The sequence below is a fragment of the Populus alba genome, chromosome 11 (assembly GCF_005239225.2).
Source record: "Populus alba chromosome 11, ASM523922v2, whole genome shotgun sequence".
NCBI lineage: Eukaryota > Viridiplantae > Streptophyta > Magnoliopsida > Malpighiales > Salicaceae > Populus > Populus alba.
Genome location: NC_133294.1, coordinates 23,021,090 through 23,048,530, shown reverse-complemented (window position 1 = coordinate 23,048,530; position 27,441 = coordinate 23,021,090). Strand labels below are relative to the sequence as shown.

Sequence of the window (27,441 nt, the reverse complement as noted above, 5' to 3'; positions counted from 1 at the left end):
TAGGAGAGTTTCTATAATTTTCCTATAAATAAAAAGGTCTCTTGTATTGAATATCAATTAAGAAAGCTTGAGAGGTTGAAATACTTGGTGGGTGTAGTGTCTTTCACCATTGGTATCAGAGCTTGGCCTTTCCAACATCCAAGACCAATTTATGGTAGCATTTTCCAGATATGCAATTCCAAGACCAGTTTATATATATGGTGGTACCAACAAACAAATTAATTTTAGATTTTTCTTTCAACAACGACAACAATAAAAGTCGAGAAACAATGTGAACCACAACTTTCTTTTCTTCTGAAAAATTCAAAGAGATAATTCCATCAACCAGGAGGCCAATCACTACCTGGGCAATCCAAAGAAGCCAATTAAATAGGAAGATAAAAACGTCTGCTACGATTTTAATTAGTTTTATTAACACAAAATTCTATCAATTAGATCATCATATTTTGATTAAATTCCGAATAGGTTACCTTCTCTGTTGCATAACATATGAAATTCCCTCGTTATTATAATTACAAAATATATTAAAAGAGCTAGGTAAATCATTTTAGTAATCCATAGTACCAAAATCTCTTACACTTTAATCCTCAAATTATTTTTTGAATGGTAGTCTACTATGCTCGATTTCATGACTAATTAGTAAAAAATTGTTTATGATATATGCAATTCCAGTATTAAAATCCTCATCTTGTATTTATGATATAGCTAGCAGGTTGGTTGAAAATAAATCCCCTCAAATTAAGGAGATATGCATAAATTGCAAGTCAGTCTTCCACAATCAACTTCATGGTGTTTATAAATCGGAGAAAAACAGGAAGTGTGGTTAATCAAAGGAAAATAAATTACTGGATCAAAAGAAGACAAGTGACATATTAATTCTGAATTTCTCTTCCTCAAGGTATGCTCAAGTGGAATATATATATATATATATATGGCAAGCCCGAATCCAACCCTTGTGGTTTGGGGGTGCCCTATAAATGAGACAATGAAGAGAAATTCCTTGGTATCTTTTCTTTTTCCACAAGTATAAAGGAATTCAATGAAAAGAGATTCCCTGTTAACCTTGAGAAAGTTCAGCGACTTCCCAAGCTTTGCAAACTCCATGTCACCCTGCCTAGCAACCCTAGGCCGGTTCTGATAAATATGGTTGTTGCGTGGATGTTTGACTTAATTCTGCCTGACAACAAAGCAAAGAGTAAGATCCAACACCATCACACGTGGAGCATCGGCGAGCCTCTGATGTAATCGTCGGTGTCCGTGCACTTGGTTGGTGTGGATTTCTTGTTGATATTCTTGCTTGTTGTCCCATACAAGATGTCCACGTCAGCACGTCAGCACGTCAGTTTGACATGTCACCACGTAAGATTAGTAACAAGTCAATGTCTTATGCAGGCGATGAATGCTACAGTTCTGCCTGGGGACAACCGCGGTGAAAAAGAGACATCCACGTTTCACCATTAATACTGTTATTAAAAAAATAAATTAATATTTAACACGCTTTTAAACACGTTTCTCTTTTCCATCTACCTTGTAACTGTGCGTCAATCTGTCCGAACCAACTTCTCTCTCTCTCTCTTTTTTTTTTTTTTCTTGGAGATGGTTTGGTATTCTTACATTAAAAAGTTGTATTAAATAATACTTTTTATTTTTAAAAAATTAGTTTTCACATTAATATATCAAAACAATCTAAATATATTAAAAAAAAATTAGAATTGACAAGTATGCTACTAGCCCAAAATTAATAATAGAAAATAGACACTCACCTGTTGACATTAATGCATCCCTAGCCAGGTTATTTCTCGTACCAAAAGCATTGAGGAGAAGTACATCAAACGATGGATACAAGCTGCTTGCTAATAAGCAATTATTACAAGGAAATTTCAGTCAAACCAAATTAAGCAGCACAGCAGTAATTAAGAATAGTAATAACGGTGAATGGAGTTATAAAGCACGAAGATTATTGCGTCTTTGGAAGCAGAATTCCTCGAGGCACTTTCATGGTATCAATGGAGCCAAGCTGACAAGGTGAATGGAGAACATGCATGTATTAGGATTGCTATAAGAAACGAGTTAGTTTAGAGTGAATATATATATAGAACACTATTGAAAGATAAAAGTGCTGACCAGTTAGCTTAGTGAAGGGAACAGGTAGAACTTGAACATCATCGATATTACCTACCACAAAGAATGGAAGAACGCTAGCTGATTATTGTATTTGAATTGTAATGAGTAAAAAGAATTGAAGAATTTTCCTTGATGAAATTGAAATTTTTCATTTAACTTCGCATTACCTGTAGGATCATAAACCCTTGAGCCAGTTTGGTTAGCTACCCAAACCAGTGCTTCACCCATGCTCCATAAGAACGTTCATCATCAGGATCGTAAGTGCCGTCGTATTGGAGAACTGGTACATGTTTCACTATCCAGTAGTCTTGCCCATTATTGGGTGACAATCTCTCATTGAACTCATCTGACATCTTTGCCAATGATAGCTGTTTGAGATTTTTCAAGTGTTGTATCCCAGAAGGCACCTCCTTCAGACTCTGGCAACAACCTATTTCCAGTTTTTCAAGAAGGGGGATTGCTCCTTGGTCTATTATTATTGTATTCAATTCAGTCAAGCCTGCAAGACGTAGAGACTTGAGTTTCTGAAACCCTCCTCCTTCAAAATGCATCTTCTCTCCATTGTATCCATAGAAGAAACTAAGAAATCTTAAATTGGGCAAAGCTTGTAGGACTTTAATCGAATCACCATCCATCAACATAGTATGAATCAATTTCAATTTAGCTAGATTGTGCAGTCTGGAAATCCACTCAGGCAGCCTTTCTAGTTTTCCCCAAAGATAGAGAGATTGGAGGTTAAGAGGAGCAGAAGACATTGCCTGCAAGTCAAGAATTGCATCCCCACGACCCTCTGAAGCAACACTAAGCGACCGCAGGTGAGGCATATTATCTAGCGCAACGCATAGATCCCTTCCATTTTCTTTTTTCAAATTCATGATCCCCAGTTTCCTTAATTGCTTCAACATTCCAATCTCATTAATTAATTCCCGTTCATGATCGTCACCTGCATCAATTATAGAGAGTGTTTGCAACAGCTCTAACTGCCCTAGGCTACCACGTACAAAGAGCCCCAAATCCCATCTACGATTACCCAAAAGATATCGCAATTTAGGGAATCTGTTAACCTCAACTGGCAACCTTTCCACCGAGGAATGACTCAAGTCTAAGAACTCCAGGTTTTGCAGCTTTCCAATTGATTTTGGAAGATTTGACACCAGTGTCTCTCTTAAGCTTAAATACTTCAGGTGTAGCAAATTTCCCAACTCTTTTGGAATTTCATCTATTGGGCACTTTTCAAAATCTAATGCGGTCAAAAGCTTACATTTTTCAAATATTGCATCAATTATTGGCTTTTGCAGCTTTGCCCCGCAGAAGACCATGACAGAGCGAGTTTGAGACCTGGTGCTTCCATTTGAATTGTCACTTCCTCCCTTGCTTATGGACATGTGTCGTGCTATGCCTTTCAAAGCTGGGGAATTCCAAGAAACATGGCCGAAACTTAGTTCTTCTGACCTGGAAAGAATGACGTCTCGTACCAGATCATGCACTCGACATGTTCTGGGAATTCCTTTCATGCTAGCTTCATCTACTTGGACTAGACTTCGACGAATGAGTCCATTCAAGCACTCTTCCGCGGCTTCTTCTAATGTCAATCCTCGTTTTTCTTGTACAAAACCTTGAGCCACCCATAACCGAATTATTCTTGTACGTTTGATGGAGAAATCTTCGGGAAGCATCCCAAAATACAAGAAACATGCTTTGAGGTCGTAAGGGAGGTCGTGAAAACTGAGGGAGAGAATTTTAGTGACATTCTCAACATGAGGATCACTCGCCATTGTAGAATCGAGACTAGTGACCACTTTTTGCCATTCTGGAATGACCCTGTCTTTGGTTGCTAGAAGTCCACCAACAGCCACAATTGCCAGTGGCAATCCTCCGCATCTTCTAACAATGTCTTGCGACAATTCCTCCAAATCTTTTGGACAATTCCCTTCAAAATCAAACTTGAATGCCTTTTTGCAGAAGAGCTCCCAAGCTTCTCGTTGAGGGAGAGATTTCATCTGATAGACATGAACCAATGAAGATCTCCTGCAAAAGTTAGCAACATCCTCATTTCTTGTCGTGACCAGTATTTTGCTACCTTTGTTGTTATCCACCAAGGCATGCTCCACATCTCCCCAAAAGCGGATTTCCCAGACATCATCGAATACAACTAAATACCGTTCTTGCTGTAAATATTTTCTAAGTTCATCAATCAACGATGAATCGTCCATTGTGACAATGGCCTCAGGAAAAGGCTCTTTCTTCGCTTCATATAATTTCTTTAACGTGCTCCTTAAGAGTTCCACCCTGTCGTATGATTGAGACACAGTAATCAAAGCACGGCATTGAAAGTGTTGTTTCACTACGTAGCTGTCATATACTTTCTTTGCAAGAGTGGTTTTTCCCACTCCTCCCATTCCAACCACCGCGATCACTGTCCTCTGACATTCTCCGCTTACCAGGAGGCTTATCAATTCATCTTTTGTAGATTCAATGCCAACAAGCTCAGAATCTTCAATGAAAAGAGAACCTGATCGAGGATCATGCAAGACAATGTTACTTGAGCCTCCTTGCTCTGAAGATGCGAACCGGAACCCTTCACTTCTGTCCTTGATTCTCTGAAGAGTGTCTCTAACATCATGAATCTCTGATGCGATCTTATGGCGTAGAGGCAGTTTCCGAACCAAGGAAGAGACTTTAGTTAAGAAGCCCGCGAATACACGCCGACCACGATGTTGTGCCACATGAAGCATATTATATTCGTCAATGAGATCTTCAATCTGATAAGCAACTTCCCTTGCTTGCTTTACCCATACTTTCACACTTTCGCTCGCACCTTCTCTCTCAGCCTTTGAGTCTGCATCTTTCAGAAAAGCTCTGATGGCCTCCAGATCATCTTTGATATCTACAACTTCTTTGTAAACACCTTTCAATAGTTGCACCCCTTGAGCTAGCAATGGAGCCAACTTGTCAATTACAAGACTCACTGCTGACTCTGCCATTTTTTCTACTCCTTTCTATTTGATCTTATTTGCTGCGAGAACAGATTTTGAATTTAGGAAGTAATTAAATTATTGTAGGTTGGTCATGTTACAAAATTATTGTAACTGGTTGTACCAGCCCTGTATATCTTCTGTGATTCCACCATAGATATAACAATGTTATACCAGTTACTTGTTTCAAGATTATTTACCAAATATACCCTCAAAGTATTTTTATCAAAATTATTTCCTTTTTTTTTTATAAAAAAAGCCTTTAAATTATGATCTAAAATCAGAAGTCTATTTTCATAAATAATTTCAAACGAACTCTAAATTCATATATTAATGTAGAAATTGAAAATGAAAGAAAGCTTATCTATTACAATTCACAACGTGTAATAAAAAGACAAACCTCATATGATCTTCAATCCGAATATAGCTTTTAGAATTCAGGTACACACCAATATCCCAGTTGGCCAGTACCCCTGCATTTTTTATATTTAGAAGAGTTAATTTGCTAAGAAGTTATGGATTTGCTGGTTCGAGCTGGAGGAAGGAGACCATCTGATCCACCGTCGCCATAATTAAGTGCTTGCTGCTTCAACTCCTCGATCTCTGTGATATACGGGTGCTCTCTCTCTCTTGCAGTATTGTTTTCATTGTGCAGTGAACCAGCTTAAGTACGCTGTGAATTAATGGCTAGAATTGTCCAGTGTTGTCGAAGTTTATATGGTTGCTCCAGCAGACAAATTAGACATTTCTTTAAAAAATGTCAACCACTAGACCCTTTATAAAAATCAGAACTTTCTTTTCTTTTGAAAAAGTTAAAGAGATAATCTCATCAACTGGGAGGCCAAAAAGTACTGGGAGGCCAAATTATATATATATATATATAAACTGGTTAAGGAAGATCAAATATACAAGATTCAAAATTTTAACGGTGTATTTTCAACTAATAAAAGCTATATTAGCAAAGAAAATCCAATTAGATGATGAAAATTCAAAATTAGATATTTAAGGATTCAATTAAAATTTTCAGGGTTTATTTGAATTTATTGAGGGCTTAATTGCAAGAAATTGATTTTTAAAGCCAATATAGGCTTTAATTAGAAGAAATTAAAGTCTGGGGGTTGAGTTGCAATTTTTAGGAGTTAATTTGGTCAGGTCAGGGACTTAATTGCATAAATATCAAAGCTTGATGGGTAATTAGGGACTTGATTGAAGAAATCCAAAACTAAGGACCAACTTAGAAGAGGTGTGTTAATATAGGAGTTGAAAGTGACCCAATCGGGGGATAAATTAAAGAAATTTAAAGTTTGTTAGTCAATTGAAGGTCAAAATACAAAAAATTCAGAACCAAAAATCAAAATGAAAAAAAAAAAGTCAATTTAGGGGCTCATAATTGAGTTTGTCGGTGGTGAAATTGCTTGAAATTAAAAATTTGAAAGTGATTATGGGTGCAATGAAAAGAAATTGCGAAGGAATTAGGGCTTAATTGAAATTTTTTAATCCCAAATTAAATACCCTAAATGAAACATCGTTGAGACTTAAAGAAGAGAAATTGAGTGACTTGTCGATTGGCCTTTGTTTTTTTACAGTTTTAGCTAATCGAGTTGGCAACTTCAAATGTATAAATATGAAGCTACAGACCTTCAAATTGAGTAAAGTTAAATTCAAATGAAATGTGTGTATTCCCTCTACTAATTTCAGGTGGTCTCTAGCGATGATGACATCAAAATTCCTCTGACGAAGCCTTGAAAGTGTTCAAAGAGGTGCTCTAGTCTCCCTATAAACACTAAACAAACCCCCTTGTTCCCTCTGGGTGCTGACCATATCTGCGTACAATCTCTCGATGCCTCCCATTGCTAAAAGGTTGATTAATTCTCTGACGTCCGTGGGACGTATATGGATTTCCAGGCATGAAAATTTCTGGGAATCTTCCAAACTCAGACATTGGGACTTCATTAACAGAGTTGCTCCAAGGCGTCAAACCTCTGCCACATGTTCCAAATGAGTGACTAGCACCTTCTCCTCTCTTGTTGTTGTAGCCTCGATAGTCTTCCATCTTAAACTCATCATTTCTCCGAGCAAGTTCCAAAATGTTCCAGTGGCAGAATGGAGGTGATGTTTTGTGGGTTACATGAATTTCCCTATAAGCTTCTAGCATGTCATTCGCATTCCCAAAGAAGCTTCCCACAAGTTCCTTATGTATCCTAAGATATAATGCCAGAGAATAGGTAACAATAACAAGTATGTCCAGTTCTCTTGTGATTAATTGAGCCAAACAACTATAGATATTGTCACGACCTGATTCCCGGATCCATAACTAGCACATAGGCAAGGTTCCCCTCTAAGGTTTCATACTTATGTGAACCCAAACTTACATACAATCCTATCCTTTAAACAACTCAATCAGAGTTCAACGCAACATTAACAACAAACTAACTTCATAATATAATTCAATTGTCTTAATACAAGAGTTAATATAATTTCATAGTTTTGGAGCACTAACTAGACATAAAGGAAAATGGTCAAATTACAACCAAAAAGCAGGTTCAGAAGGTTCAACAAAAGTAACCTACTATCAAGCTATAAGCCTGAAAAGATAAATAATGAGAGGGTGAGTTCAACAACTCAGTGAGTAAATAACATTCAATATACACACACGAGGTAATATAACAATGAGAATTATAAATACAAGTATGGCTCTAGTTTCTTATTGGAAGGTTTCTTAAATAGGCCATAACAAGAAGATCATATGGTAAAACTTGTCAGAAAATCAGAATGCAATGAGCATGAGGTTTCGTACTGTGGGATGATCAGTCCACATAGGTTGGTAACTCCCCCGACCAACTAGGGTTTAGATACGATGCGCACAAAGACTAACACTACCCTGTTAGCATGAGTATTCTGACTGACATACCATAGGTTCATAATCATAATCAAACAAACATATTTATATCTCAAAGCTCAACTTATGATATCAATCAAATGAGGAGCTATCAATTCAGAAGTCAATTTAAAATATATACTGGCACATATCAAGAATTTAGATTCAATAATTGATTATGCTTTATCATAACAAGGATAATAATCAACATATATATTATCAAGAAGCATGATCCAATTCATATTAACAAATCAAGTATTTATAATATTTCTCATGCATAAGAAAAATTATCCACTCACCTAACTCGAAAGCAAATAGAAGTCAAAAGCAAACACCGAAGAAAATCCTACCGATGTCCCGCCGGTAGAATATCAGGATTATTTGAATACAAAGGAGACATATTCAAGAACGAATCGAAAGAACATTTAACCTATTTAATACACTTAACTAAGAGTGTATTCTGTAACTCTATATGTTTTGAACTAACTAGTCAATTTTCTCAAAAATTCAAAATCTAACGGTTTTCCTGAAATCTAATCCATAATAAAACAACTAATAAAATTGGTAATAATTCACTAAATAACCATTAATTATTCATCAAACTAATCTGCAAAAGCTAATATTACAGCTAGGGACTAATATGAATTTTATCATATTTTAGGGCCAAATTGTAATTTTCATCTAATTGGAGGACCATACTAAAATTTGTCATAACTCCATGAATATACTGAAATTATGACCATAATTAATCCTCAATTTTGTCCAGAAAATCTCATTATGCTCCAGGGACCATTCTGGAATTTTATCAAAATTTTAGGGTCAAATAGTAATTTTTGGCAAATTGGAGGACCAAATTAAAAGTGTTAAAATTTCATAACTATACAGTAATTCTGCCCATAATTCATATTTTATTCTGTTCAGAATCTCGGAATATGCTCCAGGGACAAATGTGTAATTTTCCAAAGTTTGGGGACTAAAATGTAATTTGTGCAAATTAAGGGACCAAATTGAATTTTCATCATCTTCAACCTCCAACCCAGAATTTCAACAGAAACCTACTGTTCTTTCCCTGATTTCTAACACAAATTCACCATTTAAACAAAACCATAACTCAAAATCATCATTTTTATCTATAATCTCTCAAATTCAGCTTAACGATCCATTACTCACAACAATCAACCCCTAACATTCAATTTAATTCATCAATTAAACCCAAAACACATATTTTCAAAACCCTAACATTCATCAAAACCGAAATTTAAACTTCAATAACACACATTTATACATTTAACAACCTAAATATTACCTTTAAACTTATTTCCTCCCAATCTCTTCCTTTTTCCCTTATTTTCCCCTCTTTTCTCTTCTTCTTCTTCTTCCTCCCTTCTCTCCTGCCGGTTCTCTCTCAAAATTTTCAGAACTCTCTCTCTCTCTTTTTTTTTTCTATTTATATTTATCAAGTTTGTTGAATTACTACAATACCTTTCATTTAATTATACTTACTTCTAAACCACCAAGGGCTTGGTTGCTTTTTCCTACTCTTTTAATTCAAAACATTACAGATATCATAGGATTTGGATACTCTCATGTTCCAAGGAACATGATATAACATTCACAATTGCTACGTATTCAACATTCATGCAAGTCTAATGCACTGTCAGTTCCTTAACTCTGTATGACATCTAACCATTTGAAAGAAATTTCCCTTCTATTTATTAGATTCAGCAGTACAGTCCTTGCTAGAATGAACCAATAGCAACAGTGTTTAAATTTTAGGCACAAAAAGCTATAATTCATGTCCATCAAGTCTTAAGTCTTAAACTTCATAGTTCGGCTCTGTCAAGTTTGAAAATATTATAAGCTATTAAGCTATTAAGATATAGAACAGCTATTAAGCTAGAATATAGAACAGCTATTAAGCTAGAGTAGGGCTGTAAGATTGCCAAATATGTAAATTTTCAAGTAAATGACCTTTCCATGTCTTATAAGCCCCAAAGAACAGAAAAGAATCACATTATAATAAAGAAGACTACTTCACCAGTAAGATGAGTGCTGAAGGAAAATAGCTTACTCAATCATAAGGTTATTGTCTTCCTTTAAATAAAAACCTGCACGAGGAAAGTTGAATATGATCCGATCAAACTTCTGCATCCTCAAAGTTAAGTGATGCTTCATTTTTGTTGCATCCACTCCATATAATGTAGATGCTCCTAACTCCTTTGAAGATTCCAAATTTGATTTTGCTTTCTTGTATTTCTGGATCACGACATCTAATAGAGGAGGAAAAAAATGAAAACAACTAGTATGAAGCACAATATCTCAAGAACATGCACATTATGACATGAAACTTATCAATTACAGTAACAAAAATTCATTATATTTGACTAACCTTAAAGCCTCTCTGTTTGACACTCGGGATAAATAATTAATAAAAGTAAACGTCAACTGCATAAAGAACTAACAATCTTTATTGCATAAACAGTACCAAATATATGTTACAAATGCATAAAAGAGCATAGAATGGTCTACAGAGAGATTACCGTAGAAGTCTGCAAGAGAGAGAAGAAAAGAAGATAAAGAACAAAAGGAAAAAACATTGAGATCTCCGTTGTCCTTAAGCTCTGTTTTCTTTTTACAATATGCTCTGCTTTTCCCCTGTTCTTAAGCTCTGTTTTCTTTTTACTATTTTTAGAGGTCAATCAATTTGTACTTCTATATTTTTGGAGAATTCCTACCTTTGATGGAAAAAGAGTGATTCAAGCGCTAAATTTGAAATTCTCAACATTTTATCTATCTTTTTCAGGTTTAAATTAGTTATGGTCATAACAATCAAAACCAACGTAACAACAAACACAAAGCTGACAGTTTCCAGATACATAGAATAACTAGATAAAGAAAGGAATTGGTCTGTTATCTAAAAGCTAAAGAAGAGAAAATGTTTGAAGTTTTATTTGGTTAGAAACTTAGAATGCTGGTGTTGAATTCTTAGATGATGAGCTAGGAAAAGGTCCCAACCATACTTTGTGACATTATGAATTCATTGCAATTGTTTCCTTTGATATACATTCTTTCATGATAAGGGTTTATGAATCTTCTAGTGCAACCTCACAAAGGGTGAGCATCAAGCATATTGGTTTTTGATTTTGTGAAGAGGAAAAAAAAAAAAAAACCAAAAACAAAAACAAGAGTGAAAGATCTTGTTTGAGTATAAACTCTTGCTATTAGGCAGTAGAAATGTGATTGCATTATCCAAAGAATTGATCTATCAGGTTTCTACACAGATAACAGGGGCTCTGAACAGAAATCAGCTTGAATGGACCTGCTGTTTCAATGACTCCAGTAAGGCCTCACCACCAGAGGACTCCTGACGAAGTGCTTACCATCGGACCATGACAATACCCCAAATGTATAATCTTTAAGCTTCCATTTTGGGGCAAGTTTGAATGTAACCTTAAATGTCTTCTCCTCACCCAGTTTCTTAAACTCTAAGGTGGCAGGCGTAACCGAAACTAACACTCCGGTTGGTTCCCTGACATGGATATAGTATTTGCCAGGAGAACCGACATTTTTAACTCTTCGAGTAACTGTTATGGTGTCATTAAGATTAATAGCTGAGATTGAAGGATAGTTGAAGTCTGTCAAACTGAATGACTCTGGACAAGTGTATGGCTTATCTGTGAATAATTTCAGGTCTTTTGCAGTATAGCCTCGGCTGCATAAATAGTTCAAGAAATCATTAACAGTGAGATCATAAACTAGACCAGGATCTGCTGCACATGTCCTGCACCGTAAGCAAATGGAGTTGCCCTGGTGTTGGACGAATCCAATATTGGATCCCCATTGTTATTTCTTGTTGTTGCTGCGGATGAAATCGATTAGTAAGACAATGATCAATGTACAAAACGTATTTTCTAGCTCTAAAGAAAAAGAGAAGGAAAACTGTTCTTTACCAGTTGTCATGATAGCCGATCTGATAGCGGCAGGACTCCAATCTGGATGGAGTGATTTTAGAAGGCCAACAATTCCAGAAACATGAGGGCATGACATTGAAGTTCCAGATTCAGTGTTGAAGGGAATCCTACGCTTATCGTAAGCTGCATCAGTTTGTCCTGTTGCTAGAGTGAAAGCAGCAATTACACTGACACCGGGAGCAGCGATATAAGGCTGAAATGGATAGACCAAGTCATGTTCATTCATCACTGTATAATGCAAGGCCAACGATAGCACAGACAGATTGACCGAGAAAAATAACAACGAAGAACTGCTAAAACAAACCTTGAGGATTGATTCTTCAAGGATATTAGGCCCCCTGGATGAGAAAGAAGCCATAAATGGAGCTGGCTTTGTTCCCTATTCTGTCCTTACATTGGTGATATATGCCCAAGGGTCCCTGATTTACAAGCAGATACGATCCGGCTAAAATACCGGGTTTGTCAAGCTCAAAGAGATTTCTTGGTTAAGTTGATATGAACTTACTTGGTAGAATTGAGGTAGGAAAAGACAGCTTGACCATCTGTAGAGATGATGTGTGCAGCAGGAAGTACATGAGCGTCGGCAAGAATGCCATTGCCAGATTCTTCATCATTAGCCAAAATCATCCCAACAGCCCCAGCAAGAAGAGCTACATGTCCCTTTTCTACTCTTGGATTTACCCCTCGAAGGCATACCAATATCTTCCCTTTAACCTTTTCGGAATCAAGTGTTCCAGGTTTGCAAAGGTTGCTGCAAGATTTCTTGCAATTACAACTTAGGGCAATGCTATAGCAAAAAGCTTAGGGATTCACAAGTTTAGTATCGAAATATTTCGAGCATCCACAGAGTTGAGGTGATACTTACGCATCTTCTTCAGATTGATTAGAAGCCTTTGCCCGTGCACCACTGATCAATGGATAGAATTTTCTAGCAGGCAAGCTTTTTTGTGAAAGACTTGCTCCCTAGCAAAGAGAACAAGATGATTGGTTTGAGAAAAACTCAACTTGTGTAAACTACAAGATAATTCAATATTGTGAAAAACGATCCTAGCCAGTACTGAACTAGTAAGAAATCCATCATGAAAGGCTGTTAAAAGAACAGAGAGATTAGCCAAAGAAGCTCTCTAGCTCCTCGAGTTCCCTGTTGATTACCCTCCAAAATTATAATTTCAAGAAGGTAAAAAACGAATTATAGAGAGGGAAAAAGAAAATAACCTTGAGGTGCTTCCTGTTTCCAAGTGCAACGTAGATTGTGAAGGCACGATCAAGTGTGCTGGCACCAACTGTTATTAGCCAAGGTGCCACATTTGATACCGATCCTGGTCCTGGTCCTGAATTGCCAGCAGAGGCAACCACAGTAATACCCTTCTTGAAAGCATGGAAAGAACCGATTGCAATAGCATCATCCGAGTATTCATCGATAGCCCCACCCAGGGAAACCGAGAGCACGTCAACGCCATCGCTTATGGCAACATCGAAGCCGGCCAAGATGTCTGCTTCATAGCACCTACAGCTGGCCAATTTGTATCCTTTATTTATTTATACATGCTTCTAAGCCTCCAAGACATTATTATCTTTTTTTATTTATGTTTTTAAAAAATCACAATAATAGCGACATGGAAATTTGTATTGAAGAAACCGAAGTATGTAACACGGAAACTTAGGATGGCACGTCAGATTGAACAAAGAAGACAGGATAGGCTACAGATTAAGATGAATGATACATACCGCAAGAACAAACTACAAATCTCCCTCCCTCTCCCTCTCTCTCCCTTTCCCCCCTATCATCCAGTAGCCATTGTTCATTGTCTAGAGTTCCATATTGTGTCAATGAAGACCGAAAGCCCAAATGGAAACTCATTGCTTGCTCCAATCATGTTTCTTCCTTTCTTCTTCATTGCCTGTTGCATAGTCCCCTCCTCCGCTGATAAGCCATCATATTACATACCCCCTGACACCTTTGCAGTGGATTGTTCTCCATCAGTTGCACCACATGATGCTGGATTCCCTTATGATCAAAAATATGAAATTGATTTCTCATCAGTTTCAAGAGTATACGCCGTAGATCCTAGCAGCAGCGAAAAACCGAGAATTTCTGCTTGCATCTTCCGCAAGCAGGTCACCTGGCCATTTATTGTCTCTGATGGCCCCAACTTCATTCGACTTTACTTCAAACTAGTTGCATATTCAGGGTTAAACATATCTAAGGCCTTGTTCTCCATCAACGTTGGTCCGTATACACTAATAACTACTTCAGAGTCATCCTATTCTAAATATTCCCCAAATAGCGATTATGCTATCAGGGAATTCTGTGTCAGTATGGATGGCCAGGTATTAAATGTAACTTTCACTCCTTCATCTAAGGTTTTCGGTGCCTATGCTTTTATCAACAAGATTGAGATAGTCTCAATGCCATCAAAGCTTTACATACAAGAAGATGCTCCATTCTCACTTGTAGGACAGCCTACTCATTATTTCATGGGGAATTCTACAGCCCTCGAGATGATATACAGGATGAACATAGGAGGAGATGTGATCTCTGATCTAGAAGATACTTGCATGTTTCGTCGCTGGACCAGGGATGATGATTATTTCATGAGTAATGATGGAAACACAAGTATTGTTGAATCAGAAGTTGAAGTGAACTCGAGTTTACTGGTGCCATCATATGCTGCTCCACTCCAAGTTTACACCTCTGCCAGGACAATTCTACAGACAACTGAAAGCAAATACCGAGCTACATGGTTGTGCCCAGTTGATCATGGTTTCTATTACCTTGTTAGGCTCCATTTCTGCGAGATTTCGAGAACAATTAAGCAAGACGGCCAACGAGTTTTCAGCATTTATATCAACAATCAAACTGCCGAGGATCACGTAGATGTTTTCAATTGGAGCCATGGGACTGGAATTCCCATCTACAGAGACTACATAGTGAACTTTTCAAGGTATGGTGAAGGCATAGAGTATCTAACTGTTGCAATAGGAAGTAATAATGGATCATCTGCAGAATATGGCGGTCCAATTTTGAACGGGCTGGAAATTTTCAAGTTGTCTGACATTTCCAACAATCTTGCGGGTATTCATCCATTTGGGCTAATAGTTACCCCGCATCCAAATTTTTCTGGAGGCAATGATGCGGTGATTATTTACCGGGTATTGACTGGTCTTATGGCTGCTCTTACGGCAATAGGATTGCTAGGCTTCTTTTGTTTATTTTGTTCCTCTCTTTCAAAGGAGCGGCGTAAATCCTCTAAGCAAGATCAATCATCAGGCCACTGCCGAATTTTTACAATTGCTGAGACAAAATCAGCAACCAATAATTTTGCAGATAACTTACTCATTGGAAACGGTGGGTTTGGGACAGTCTACAAGGGATCAATTGATGGTGGCATATCAAGCATTGCTATAAAGCGCGCCAATCCAAGTTCACACCAAGGTTTGAAAGAGTTCCAAACTGAAATCTCCATGCTCTCAAGGCTCAGGCACAGCCACCTGGTATCTTTGGTCGGATATTGCATGGAGGAAAAAGAAATGATACTCGTTTATGAGTACATGGCTCAAGGCACACTGCGTGATCATCTCTACAAGACAAAGAAACCCCCTCTTCAATGGAAGCAGAGGCTTAGGATTTGCATTGGTGCCGCACGGGGGCTGCACTACCTTCACACGGGTGCAAAACATGCTATCATTCACCGTGACATCAAGAGCACCAACATCTTGTTGGATGAAAAATGGGTGCCAAAGGTTTCAGATTTTGGGTTATCAAAACTTGGTCCAAACAACATGACAGAGTCTAAGACGCATGTTTCAACAATTGTTAAAGGTAGTTTCGGCTATCTGGATCCAGAGTATTATCGACGTCAAAAACTAACTGAAAAATCTGATGTGTACTCATTCGGGGTGGTGTTGTTTGAGGTTCTATGCGCCAGGCCTGCTGTGATCCCTATGGGAGAAATTGAAGAGGAAGAGCATGAAAAAGTGAGTTTAGCTGAGTGGGCATTGCATTGCTGTCAAATGGGGACCCTTGATCAGATAATCGATCCATCTCTAAGAGGTAAGATAGTTCCTGACTGTTTCAAGACCTTCACAGATATAGCAAGGAAATGTTTGGCGGACAGGGGAAATGAAAGGCCTTCAATGGGTGATGTATTGTGGAATTTGGAGCTTGCAATGAAGCAGCAGGAAGGTGCCGGCCAGCAAGTGGCCGGCAGTGTTCGAAAAGAGGTCAATCGGAGGAAGAATGATGATTTGTCCATAATGATTGACGGTCAACGCTGCAGTGGCTTTGATATTTCAGATCCAACCCCAGGGGTGGAGTTTTCTGAGATTATGGCTCCGACTGGACGTTGACATTTTCATGTCCATTCCCGACTCCATTTAAACCATGTATGTTAGGAATTAGTGTCCTCATAGAAAATGATTTAGAATCCTTAGTAAAGTAGCACTTAGAATCCTTGTTGTTGGATTAGGAGAGTTTCTATAATTTTCCTATAAATAAAAAGGTCTTGTATTGAATATATATCAATTAAGAAAGCTTGTGAGTTTGAAATACTTGGTGTGTGTAGTGTCTTTCACCATTGGTATCAGAGCTTGGATTTAGTGTTTCCAACATCCAAGACCAATTTATGGTAGCATTTCCCAGATATGCAATTCCAGTATTCCACAATCCTCATCTTGTATGGTAGGTTGGTTGAAAATATACAAACCCCCCCCCCCCCCGAAGGATCTTGTTCTGTCATCTGTAAATTTTAAAGGCAAGAACAGGTATTGATCAGTGCGTAGCATTAAATTGATCAAAAAAGAAATTCGATGTTCTTTTGTGGGAAAAAAAAAGTGAAAATAAAATAATGGATTGATTTAGATGGAAAAGAAGAGAGTCTTGAGTTTGCTTGTCTTCCTTACGCGTAGCATTTATGGCCACCAATGACCATATAATGCTCGCGGGTCTACTACGCACTCTAAGATTCGTTTCGCTATGATCTGTCCAGTAAATTGACTTTGTCAAGGTATGTGTAAATTGGAGAAAAACAGCAAGTTATATCAATGGAAAATTAGGGCTAAGTACCCCATTTTCCATGTTTGAATGGCTAGAATTGTCTGGTGTTGCAGACAAATTAATTTTAGACTTTTCTTTCAACAACGACAACAATAAAAGTCCAGAAACAATGTGAACCCAGCTTTCTTTTTTTCTGAAAAATTCAAAGAGATAATTCCATCAACCAGGAGGCCAATCACTACCTGGGCAATCCAAAAAAGCCAATTAAATAGGAAGATAATTAAAAACATCTGCTACGATTTTAATTAGTTTGAATAACACAAAATTCTATCAGTTAGATCATCATATTTTGATTAAATTCCGAATAGGTTACCTTCTTTGTTGCATAACATATGAAATTCCCTCGTTATTATAATTACAAAACATATTAAAAGAACTAGGTAAATCATTTTAGTAATCCATAGTACCAAAATCTTTTACACTTTCATCCTCAAATTATTTTTTGAATTGTAGTCTACTATGCCCGATTTCAGGACTAATTAGTAAAAAATTATTTAGAAAAAGAAAAAAATATTAATAGAGGAATAAAGTGTAAAAGAAGGAAAAACTTCATGACCAATCTCGAATTTCAATAGAAAAGGTTCTTTTTAGTCCATCTTTATTCTTTTTTCTTACTCTGCAATCCTTTTAGTTTTTTGCAATTTTGATTTTGATCCAAGAGTTTATTTTTCTTAACATTTCACTCCTTGAGTCCTTGAGTTTATGGTGGCTGCATGCTCAAGAGACTTACAAGACTTTTAAATATGTTAGAAAAAACCCTATTCGGAAACAACCTAAATTCCAAAGAGATCAAGAAAATTAAAACATAATCCAAATAAAATAATAAATCCAAAAAACAATGAGAAAAATTAAAAAAAATTAACCAAAAAAAAACTTCTAGGCTTAATTCTAGAATATCCGATATGCAACAAAGTGATTTCTAGTAATAAAAATGTCTACAGAATAACATGGAAAATTTGAGTATGATCCAATAGTCAAATCTTCTATTAATTATCGCGGTTTCAAAGTGCTAACTTAGTCTGGGAGGACTAGACTTTCTTTTCAGTTTAGACATGTCTTATTGGTTCATAAAAATATATATTGGGTTATTTATATGGTTTAGATCAAATCCCTATCTAGTTGTATTAGATCCTCATTTAAATATTCATAACTTTTAATTTTATAAGCCGGATTATATTATTTTTCTCCCATTAGGGAGAATCTATCCTCGAGTTATGTTTTTCTTTCGTATAAGAAGTCAAGTGCTGAATATTAAAAATATCTAAATCTTTAAGAAGGTGAGGTTTGTAAGCAACTAAAAATAAAATATAATAAGTAGCCAATCCAATCAACCCGAAGGTGAAGTTCTTTTCTTCTTTATTCCCTCTCCACGTTCCCTCGTTTTCCATTTTATTAAAAGAAAAAAAAAAACCATAACAAAAAGCAACCACTTTTCCTAAAGCTTTCCCTCTCTTTGCGGAGAGTTTGAGTCTGTTCTATAATTTTCCTATAAACAAAAGGATCTTGTATGCAGAGAAGTGTCTGCTAAGAGTTGAATATCAGTTTGAGAGGTTCTAATAATTGATATCATAGTTTGGATTTAGTGTTCTTCCAACATCCGAGACCAATCTATGGTTGCATTTTCCAGTATTAAAATCCTCATCTTGTATATATGATATAGCTAGCAGGTTGGTTGAAAATAAATCCCCTCAAATTAAGGAGATATGTATAAATTACAAGTCAGTCTTCCACAATCAACTTCATGATGTTTATAAATCGGAGAAAAACAGGAAGTGTGGTTAATCAAAGGAAAATAAATTACTGGATCAACAGAAGACAAGTGACATATTAATTACAAGTGGCTCGTCGATGCTCCACGTGTGATGGTGTTGGATCTTACTCTTTGCTTAGTTGTCAGGCAGAATTAAGTCAAACATCCACACAACAACAACCATATTTATCAGAACCGGCCTGGGGTTGCTAGGCAGGGTAAGTTTCTCTTTGATGATTTAAGATTTATTCGTCTATAGAAATGTATTCCTGGCTAGAAATTGACAACGCAGAAGCAGAAAGACAGTAACCAAGCATGGAAAATTAGAATTGACAAGTATGCTACTAGCCCAAAATTAATAATACAACATAGACATTCACCTGTTGACATTAATGCATCCCTAGCCAGGTTATTTCTCGTACCAATAGCATTGAGGAGAAGTACATCAAACGATGGCATACAAGCTGCTTGCTAATAAGCATTTATTACAAGGAAATTTCAGTCAAACCAAATTAAGCAGCACAGCAGTAATTAACAATAGTAATAACAGCCGCATGGCAAGAGTTATAAAGCACGAAGATTATGGCGTCTTTGGAAGCAGACTTCCTCGAGGCACTTTCATGGTAGTGATCAATGGAGCCAAGCTGACAAGGTGAATGAAGAACATGCATGCATGTATTAGGATTGCTATAAGAAACGAGTTAGTTTAGAGTGAATATATAGAACAATATTGAGAGATAAAAACGCTTACCGATTAGCTAGTGAATGGAACAGGTAGAACTTGAACATCATCGATATTACCTACCACAAAGAATGGAAGAACGCTAGCTGATTATTGTATTTGAATTGTAATGATCGAGTAAAAAGAATGAGGAAATTCGAGAAATAATTGAATTTCCTTGATGAAATTGAAATGATCATTTAACTTCGCATTACCTGTAGCATCATAAACCCTTAAGCCAGTTTGGTTAGCTGCCCAAACGAGAACTCCACCCATGCTCCATAAGAACTTTCATCATCAGGATCGTAAGTGCCGTCGTATTGGAGAACTGGTACATGTTTCACTTTCCAGTGGTCTTGGCCATTATTGGGTGACAATCTCTCATTGAACTCATCTGACATCTTTGCCAATGATAGCTGTTTGAGATTTTTCAAGTGTTGTATCCCAGAAGGCACCTCCTTCAGACTCTGGCAAAAACCTATTTCTAGTTTTTCAAGAAGGGGGATTGCTCCTTGGTCTATTATCATTGTATTCAATTCAGTCAAGCCTGCAAGACATAGAGACATGAGTTTCTGAAACCCTCCTCCTTCAAAATGAATCTTCTCTCCATTGTATCCACAAAGGAAACTAAGAAAACTTAAATTGGGCAAAGCTTGTAGGACTTTAATCCAATCACCATCCATCAACATAGTAAAAGTCAATCTCAATTTAGCTAGATTGTGCAGTCTGGAAATCCACTCAGGCAGCCTTTCTAATTTCCCCTGAAGACGGAGAGATTGGAGGTGAAGAGGAGCAGAAGACATTGCCTGCAAGTCGAGAATGGCAACCCCATAACCGTCTGAAGCAACAAGAAGCGACCGCAGGTGAGGCATATTCTCTAGGGCAATGCATAGATCCCTTCCATTTTCTTTTTTCAAATTCACGATCCCCAGTTTCCTTAATTGCTTCAACATTCCAATCTCATTTATTAATTCCCGTTCATGATCGTCACCTGCATTAATTAAAGAGAGTTTTTGCAACAGCTCTAACTGTCCTAGGCTACCACGTACAAAGAACCCAAAAGCCCATTTAGGACGACCCAAAAGATATCGCAATTTAGGGAATCTGTTAACCTTAACTGGCAACCTTTCCACCGAGGAATTACTCAAGTCTAAGAACTCTAGGTTTTGCAGCTTTCCTATTGATTTTGGAAGATTTGACACCAGTGTATCTCTTAAGCTTAAATACTTAAGGTGTAGCAAATTTCCCAACTCTTTTGGAATTTCATCTATCGGACACTTTTCAAAATCTAATGCGGTCAAGAGCTTACATTTTTCAAATATTGCATCAATTATTGGCTTTTGCAGCTTTGCCCCGCAGAAGACCATGACAGAGCGAGTTTGAGACCTGGTGCTTCCCTTTGGATTGTCACTTCCTCCCTTGCTTATGGACACGTGTCGTGCTATGCCTTCCAAAGCTGAGGAATTCCAAGAAACATGGCCGAAACTTAATTCTTCTGACCTGGAAAGAATGACGTCTCGTACCAGATCATGCACTCGACATGTTTTGGGAATTCCTTTCATGCTAGCTTCATCTACTTGGACTAGACTTCGACGAATGAGTCCATTCAAGCACTCTTCCGCGGCTTCTTCTAATGTCAATCCTCGTTTTTCTTGTACAAAACCTTGAGCCACCCATAACCGAATTATTCTTGTACGTTTGATGGAGAAATCTTCGGGAAGCATCCCGAAATACAAGAAACATGCTTTGAGGTCGTAAGGTAGGTCGTGAAAACTGAGGGAGAGAATTTTAGTGACATTCTCAACATGAGGATCACTCGCCATTGTAGAATCGAGACTATTGACCACCTTTTGCCATTCTGGAATGACCCTGTCTTTGGTTGCTAGAAGTCCACCAACAGCCACAATTGCCAGTGGCAATCCTCCGCATCTTCTAACAATGTCTTGCGACAATTCCTCCAAATCTTTTGGACAATTCCCTTCAAAATCAAACTTGAATGCCTTTTTGCAGAAGAGTTCCCAAGCTTCTCGTTGAGGGAGAGATTTCATCTGATAGACATGAACCAATGAAGATCTCCTGCAAAAGTTAGCAACATCCTCATTTCTTGTCGTGACCAGTATTTTGCTACCTTTGTTGTTATCCACCAAGGCATGCTCCACATCTCCCCAGAAGCGGATTTCCCAGACATCATCGAATACAACTAAATACCGTTCTTGCTGTAAATATTTTCTAAGTTCATCAATCAACGATAAAGCGTCCATTGTGACAAAGGCCTCAGGAAAAGGCTCTTTCTTAGCTTCATATAATTTCTTTAACGTGCTCCTTAAGAGTTCCACCCTGTCGTATGATTGAGACACAGTAATCCAAGCACGGCATTGAGAGTGTTGTTTCACTACGTAGCTGTCATATACTTTCTTTGCAAGAGTGGTTTTTCCCACTCCTCCCATTCCAACCACCGCGATCGCTGTCCTCTGACATTCTCCGCTTACCAAGAGGCTTATCAATTCATCTTTTGTAGATTCAATGCCAACAAGCTCGGAATCTTCAATGAAATGAGAACCTAATCGAGGATCATGCAAGACAATGTTACTTGAGCCTCCGTGCTCTGAAGATGCGAACCGGAATCCTTCACTTCTGTCCTTGATTCTCTGAAGAGTTTCTCTAACACCATGAATCTCTGATGCGATCTTATGGCGTGGAGGCAATTTCCGAACCAAGGAAGTGACTTTAGTTAAGAAGCCCGCGAAAACACGCCGACGATCACGATGTTGTGCCACATGAAGCGTACTATATTCGTCAATGACATCTTCAATCTGATAAGCAACTTCCCTTGCTTGCTTTACCCATACTTTCACACCTTCGCTCGCACCTTCTCTCTCAGCCTTTGAGTCTGCATCTTTCAGAAAAGCTCTGATGGCCTCCAGATCATCTTTGATATCTACAACTTCTTTGTGAACACCTTTCAGTAGTTGCACCCCTTGAGCTACCAATGGAGCCAACTTGTCAATTACAAGACTCACTGCTGACTCTGCCATTTTTTCTACTCCTTTCTATTTGATCTTCTTTGCTGCGAGAACAAATTTTGAATTTAGGAAGTAATTAAATTATTGTAGGTTGGTCATGTTACAAAATTATTGTAACCGGTTGTACCAGCCTTGTATATCTTCGGTGATTCCACCATAGATATAACAAAGTCATACCAGTTACTTGTTTCAAGATTTTTTTTTTTTAACAAAATTAAAATGATATTTTCTAAAATAATATTTTTTAAAAACAAATAAAGTAAATAATAATAATAATAATAATAATAATAATAATTAGAGTGCAAGAATCTTGATTTAATCAAAAGTTAAAATTTTTAATTTCCAAATATAGATTCCAACTTATACTACATATTTTCTTCAAAAAAGGTTTTTTGTTTTGAGTCATTTTTACCAGATATACCTTCAACGTATTTTTATCAATTCCTTTTTTCAAAAAAAAAAAAAAAAAAGCTTTAAATTATGATCTAAAATCAGAAGTCTATTTTCATAAATAATTTCAAACGATCTCTAAATTCATATATTAATGTAGAAATTGAAAATGAAAGAAAGCTTATCTATTACAATTCCCAACGTGTAATAAAAAGACAAACCTCATATGATCTTCGATCCGAATATAGCTTTTAGAATTCAGCTACACCAATATCCCAGTTGGCTTATTTAGAAGAGTTAATTTGCTGAGAAGTTATGGATTTGATTCGAGCTGGAGGAAGGAGACCATCTGATCCACCGTCGCCATAATTAAGTGGTTGCTGCTTCTACTCCTCCTCTCTGTGATATATGGGTGCTCTCTCTCTCTCTCTCTCTCTCTCTTGCATTATTGTTTTCATTGTGCAGTGGACCAGCTTTTTAGAACGCCAAGCCATAGCTGTTTGATTTCAACAAGTGGGCCTTAGATGTTTGAAATTTTCAATTAGGACAGTAAATTTAAAATTTTAGATGAATCATGACGTTTGAAAAAGATTCGGTAAAATAACACAGTTCTAGGGCACAATAATTAAAGATGTCATGCTTTATAAGTATAATAATAATTAAAAAAAATAATAATAATAATAATTAAAATTTAAACAAATTGAATATCAACAAAACACATAAATATTGTCTTTCTCTTGTATATAAAAAAACTATTGACCCCTCATTTCTCTCTTAAAACGCTCATTAATCACTTAAATTTTTCTCTAACAACAACAAAAAAAATCAAAAGTTAATGTGTGTAGTTAATAAAATAATTTTATAATTATATCAACAAATAAATATATATATATATATAAAATGTTAATGTTAATGTTAATTATAAATTAAATCAGGAAGTTCAGAATAACTATAAATTAAGATATCTTATCGGAGTACTCTTCAAGTTTTATTCATCTAATTATATAGTAATATTTTGTTTTGTTTTGTAAGATGAGTAATAATTTAAATGTATAACTTCTCATTTTCTTATTAATATATTTTTCTAACAAAAAAATAAAATTCTGAGTTAATTTTTTACTCGACAAAAATGAAAGAAATTAGAATAAATAAATAAAAAATTAAATATTAAGGATAAAAAGCATTTTTTTAGTTAAAACTCTTTTCCCTCTTTTTTATATTTATCAACCATGATAAAGATTTTCTAAATAACAACTCATCAATCATAAAAGCAAGATTTGATATATATATATATATATATATATATATATATATATATACACTTTACATGAATGTATTAGAATGAAAAAAAAAAAAAAATCTTTTGAACTAATCTTCTCATGATAATTTCATAGCATTTTCCTTGATCCTTATCTTCTCAGTGAGTGACTATGTACATTGTTACCGTGTTACACCGAGTAGAATCACCCCAAACTGCCGAACCCAGGCGGAGAAACTGCCGCGAAGGCGCCTAATTTTTATAATTTCATTTTTATTTATTATTATTATTATTATTTTATTTTATTATATTATGGAAACTGGAATCCAGTTGATCAAGTACGCATAACTTTTAAAGATGATGGACTGGAAACTGGAATGGAATAGAAAGAAAAATGCAGCATGAAACCATAATTAATTGAAACCATTAAAAGCTGACAGACATAGCTGCCCAAAAGTATGAGCTGGTAACTGCGTAAATACACACACATGCACACATCTCTTAACTTCTAATGCCAGAGTTACGAACACTAATTAACAAAACCAAGAGCGTAAGGCTGGTTTTACCACTACTCTGACATTTTTTTTCATTCACAATTTCAAGCAATCATGTACAAAGAGGTGCTCTAGTCTCCCTATAAACACTAAACAAACCCCCTTGTTCCCTCTGGGTGCTGACCATATCTGCGTACAATCTCTCGATGCCTCCCGTTGCTAAAAGGTTGATTAACTCTCTGACGTCCGTGGGACGTATATGGATTTCCACGCATGAACATTTCTGGGAATCTTCCGAACTCAGACATTGGGACTTCGTTAACAGAGTTGCTCCAGTGCGTAAAACCTCTGCCACATGTTCCAAATGAGTGACTAGCACCTTCCATCGTGATATCAACAGCCAAAGGTGTCAGCCTGTAGTCTAAGTCTTTTGAATTCATGCTGAAAGTTGTTTGAGGAATTCCTCGATCAAATGTGATTTTCTGACGTTTCCATATTTCCATTGGATTACCCTGAAGCTGCCGAGATCTTTTGAGTGCGGAATCTGACTTATCAGTATGGGAGGATCTGAATTTGAAAGTACTACACTCTCCCAAAGGGAAATGCTGATCGCATCTATCAACTTCTCCTCTCTTGTTGCTGTAGCCTGGATAGTCTTCCATCTTAAAATCATCACGTTCCAAAATGTTCCAGTGGCAGAATGGAGGTGATGTTTTGTGGGTTACATGAATTTCCCCATAAGCTTGTAGCATGTCATTCGCATTCCCAAAGAAGTTTCCCACAAGCTCCTTATGCATCCTAAGATACAATGCCAGAGAACAGGTAACAATAACAAGTATGTCCAGTTATCTTGTGATTAATTGAACCAAACAACTATAGATATCATAGGATTTGGATACTCTCATGTTCCAAGGAACATGATATAACATTCACAATTGCTACGTATTCAACATCCATGCAAGTCTAATGCACTGTCAGTTCCTTAACTCTGTATGACATCTAACCATTTGAAAGAAATTTCCCTTCTGTTTATTAGATTCAGCAGTACAGTCCTTGCTAGAATGAACCAATAGGAACAGTGTTTAAATTTTAGGCACAAAAAGCTATAGTTCATGTCCATCAAGTCTTAAACTTCATAGTTCGGCTCTGTCGAGTTTGAAAATATTACATATTTATGCTTGTATTGAATATAGAACAGCTATTAAGTTAGAGTGGGGCTGTAAGATTGCCAAATATGTAAATTTTCAAGTAAATGACCTTTCCATGTCTTATAAGCCCCAAAGAACAGAAAAGAATCACATTATAATAAAGAAGACTACTTCACCAGTAAGATGAGTACTGAAGGAAAATAGCTTACTCAATCATAAGGTTATTGTCTTCCTTTAAATAAAAACCTGCATGAGGAAAGTTGAATATGATCCGATCAAACTTCTGCATCCTCAAAGTTAAGTGATGCTTCATTTTTGTTGCATCCACTCCATATAATGTAGATGCTCCTAACTCCTTTAAAGATTCCAAATTTGATTTTGCTTTCTTGTATTTCTGGATCACGACATCTAATAGAGGTGGAGGAAAAAAATGAAAACAACTAGTATCTGATGTTTTGATGAATAGTGTTTCACCCATTTCTCCTTATCTTCTCCTTTTCCAATATCCACTTGTTTCACTGCCTGTTTATCAGCCATCATTGGACTCTCTTTAGTAAATACAGTCTGATTTTTTAAGAGAAATTCAGTGTATGATCAGCGTATAGGCCAGATGAATTTGTCACTGCAGTCCAACTTTAGTAGAGTGGTGGGCTTTTGTGGTGGTGAGCTAAAGAAGGGTATCTTTAGAGATGGTGGACTAAAGAGGGGTAGTTTGGGAAGGAAAAGAACATGCAAGTTTGCTGCTTTATGTGGGACACTGCTTCTCCTACAGGGACATGAATCAATGATCATTGATTTGACTAAAAACTATTACAGGAGGAGCACCTGAAGCTGCTATCCTGTTTCGAGTCCAAATTTGTAACTTAGGTCATACAAGCCCATGGAAAATGTATCAGAAAACAACAAATTGGCCATGGGCTTGTGGTGGCCTAGGCTAAAGAAAGGGAAGATGAACAAAATTCAGTTTTTGGATGCAAACCCTGGTATGTAACCTTGCCATTTGAAACACGTTTTCAGATCTGCACCAAAATAATCTTCACATGAAAATAAATATGACAATCAGCGCTGTCAAAATACCACTTACCACTGCTGTCCCGCTTGGTCCACCTTTGAAGAAGCTAAGTTTTCCTTATATTGGTTTCATTATCTTAGTCAGATCACGGCATTTATCTTTTAACTTTCCACTAAATGTTTTCTTAATGCAGTATAACTTCCCAGTCCAGAGCTGATATCATATTCCAGTACTATCTTAAATTTAATATAACCAAATCATAGCCATTGGATCAGTAGGATTTTGAATCATTGGTCACCAACTTAAAAGGTCCAAAATACAAAAGTACTTGAAGAAACAGTTTAGAAACTTGAGCCTTTTGCGTGACCATTTCTTTAGCAATTTCTTATACAGCAGTGCATATTCAAAAGCAAAGGGCAATTCAAACAAAAACAGCTGTGATTTCCAACTTTAAATCCACTTACACATCCTTTCGCCAATCTCAAAAAAAAAAAATGTTGGCCCACTACCCAAACTTTACTTCCTCCACATCCTAATATACTTAAAGAAACAACAATTTTAATCTCCATCTTCTCCAACTAAACTTGCTTTAGAAGTTTTTTCCTTCAAAAAACCTAGAGATGCTTTCACTCCCTCCTCCA

The 27,441-nt window shown here is 36.6% G+C and overlaps 4 protein-coding genes and 1 pseudogene across 5 annotated transcripts; 1 reads left to right on the top strand and 4 right to left on the bottom strand.

Moving 5' to 3' along the window:
- Positions 1-823: 823 nt before the first annotated feature.
- On the bottom strand, positions 824-5,817 carry LOC118029458 (disease resistance protein RPM1). Of its 2 annotated transcripts, none has more exons than XM_035033353.2 (5): positions 5,500-5,817; positions 2,292-5,140; positions 2,125-2,175; positions 1,764-2,017; positions 824-1,463 (listed from the first exon to the last, which is right to left on the bottom strand). In XM_035033353.2, exon 2 carries the CDS (start codon positions 5,106-5,108, stop codon positions 2,328-2,330), a length of 2,781 nt encoding a protein of 926 aa, XP_034889244.1. In that variant the 5' UTR covers positions 5,109-5,140; positions 5,500-5,817; the 3' UTR covers positions 824-1,463; positions 1,764-2,017; positions 2,125-2,175; positions 2,292-2,327. The 2 variants fall into 2 exon arrangements, with proteins under 2 accessions (XP_034889244.1, XP_073268842.1); XM_073412741.1 differs by having other exon boundaries at positions 824-1,414.
- A 5,382-nt stretch (positions 5,818-11,199) lies between these two features.
- LOC118029514 (subtilisin-like protease SBT5.4) lies at positions 11,200-13,754 on the bottom strand (annotated as a pseudogene).
- LOC118029460 (receptor-like protein kinase FERONIA) lies at positions 13,716-16,626 on the top strand. Its single transcript, XM_035033356.2, has one exon. It carries the CDS (start codon positions 13,779-13,781, stop codon positions 16,296-16,298), a length of 2,520 nt encoding a protein of 839 aa, XP_034889247.2. The 5' UTR covers positions 13,716-13,778; the 3' UTR covers positions 16,299-16,626.
- A 2,483-nt stretch (positions 16,627-19,109) lies between these two features.
- On the bottom strand, positions 19,110-23,348 carry LOC118029457 (disease resistance protein RPM1). The gene is made up of 4 exons (XM_035033351.2): positions 23,110-23,348; positions 19,691-22,542; positions 19,506-19,555; positions 19,110-19,398 (listed from the first exon to the last, which is right to left on the bottom strand). The coding sequence occupies exon 2, from the start codon at positions 22,508-22,510 to the stop codon at positions 19,709-19,711; it is 2,802 nt and encodes a 933-aa protein (XP_034889242.1). The 5' UTR covers positions 22,511-22,542; positions 23,110-23,348; the 3' UTR covers positions 19,110-19,398; positions 19,506-19,555; positions 19,691-19,708.
- Positions 23,349-24,563: 1,215 nt separating this feature from the next.
- Positions 24,564-27,091, bottom strand: LOC140956173 (heavy metal-associated isoprenylated plant protein 41-like). Its single transcript, XM_073412704.1, has 2 exons — positions 25,998-27,091; positions 24,564-25,438 (listed from the first exon to the last, which is right to left on the bottom strand). The coding sequence occupies exons 1-2, from the start codon at positions 26,264-26,266 to the stop codon at positions 24,790-24,792; spliced, it is 918 nt and encodes a 305-aa protein (XP_073268805.1). The 5' UTR covers positions 26,267-27,091; the 3' UTR covers positions 24,564-24,789.
- Between the last annotated feature and the right edge of the window lie 350 nt (positions 27,092-27,441).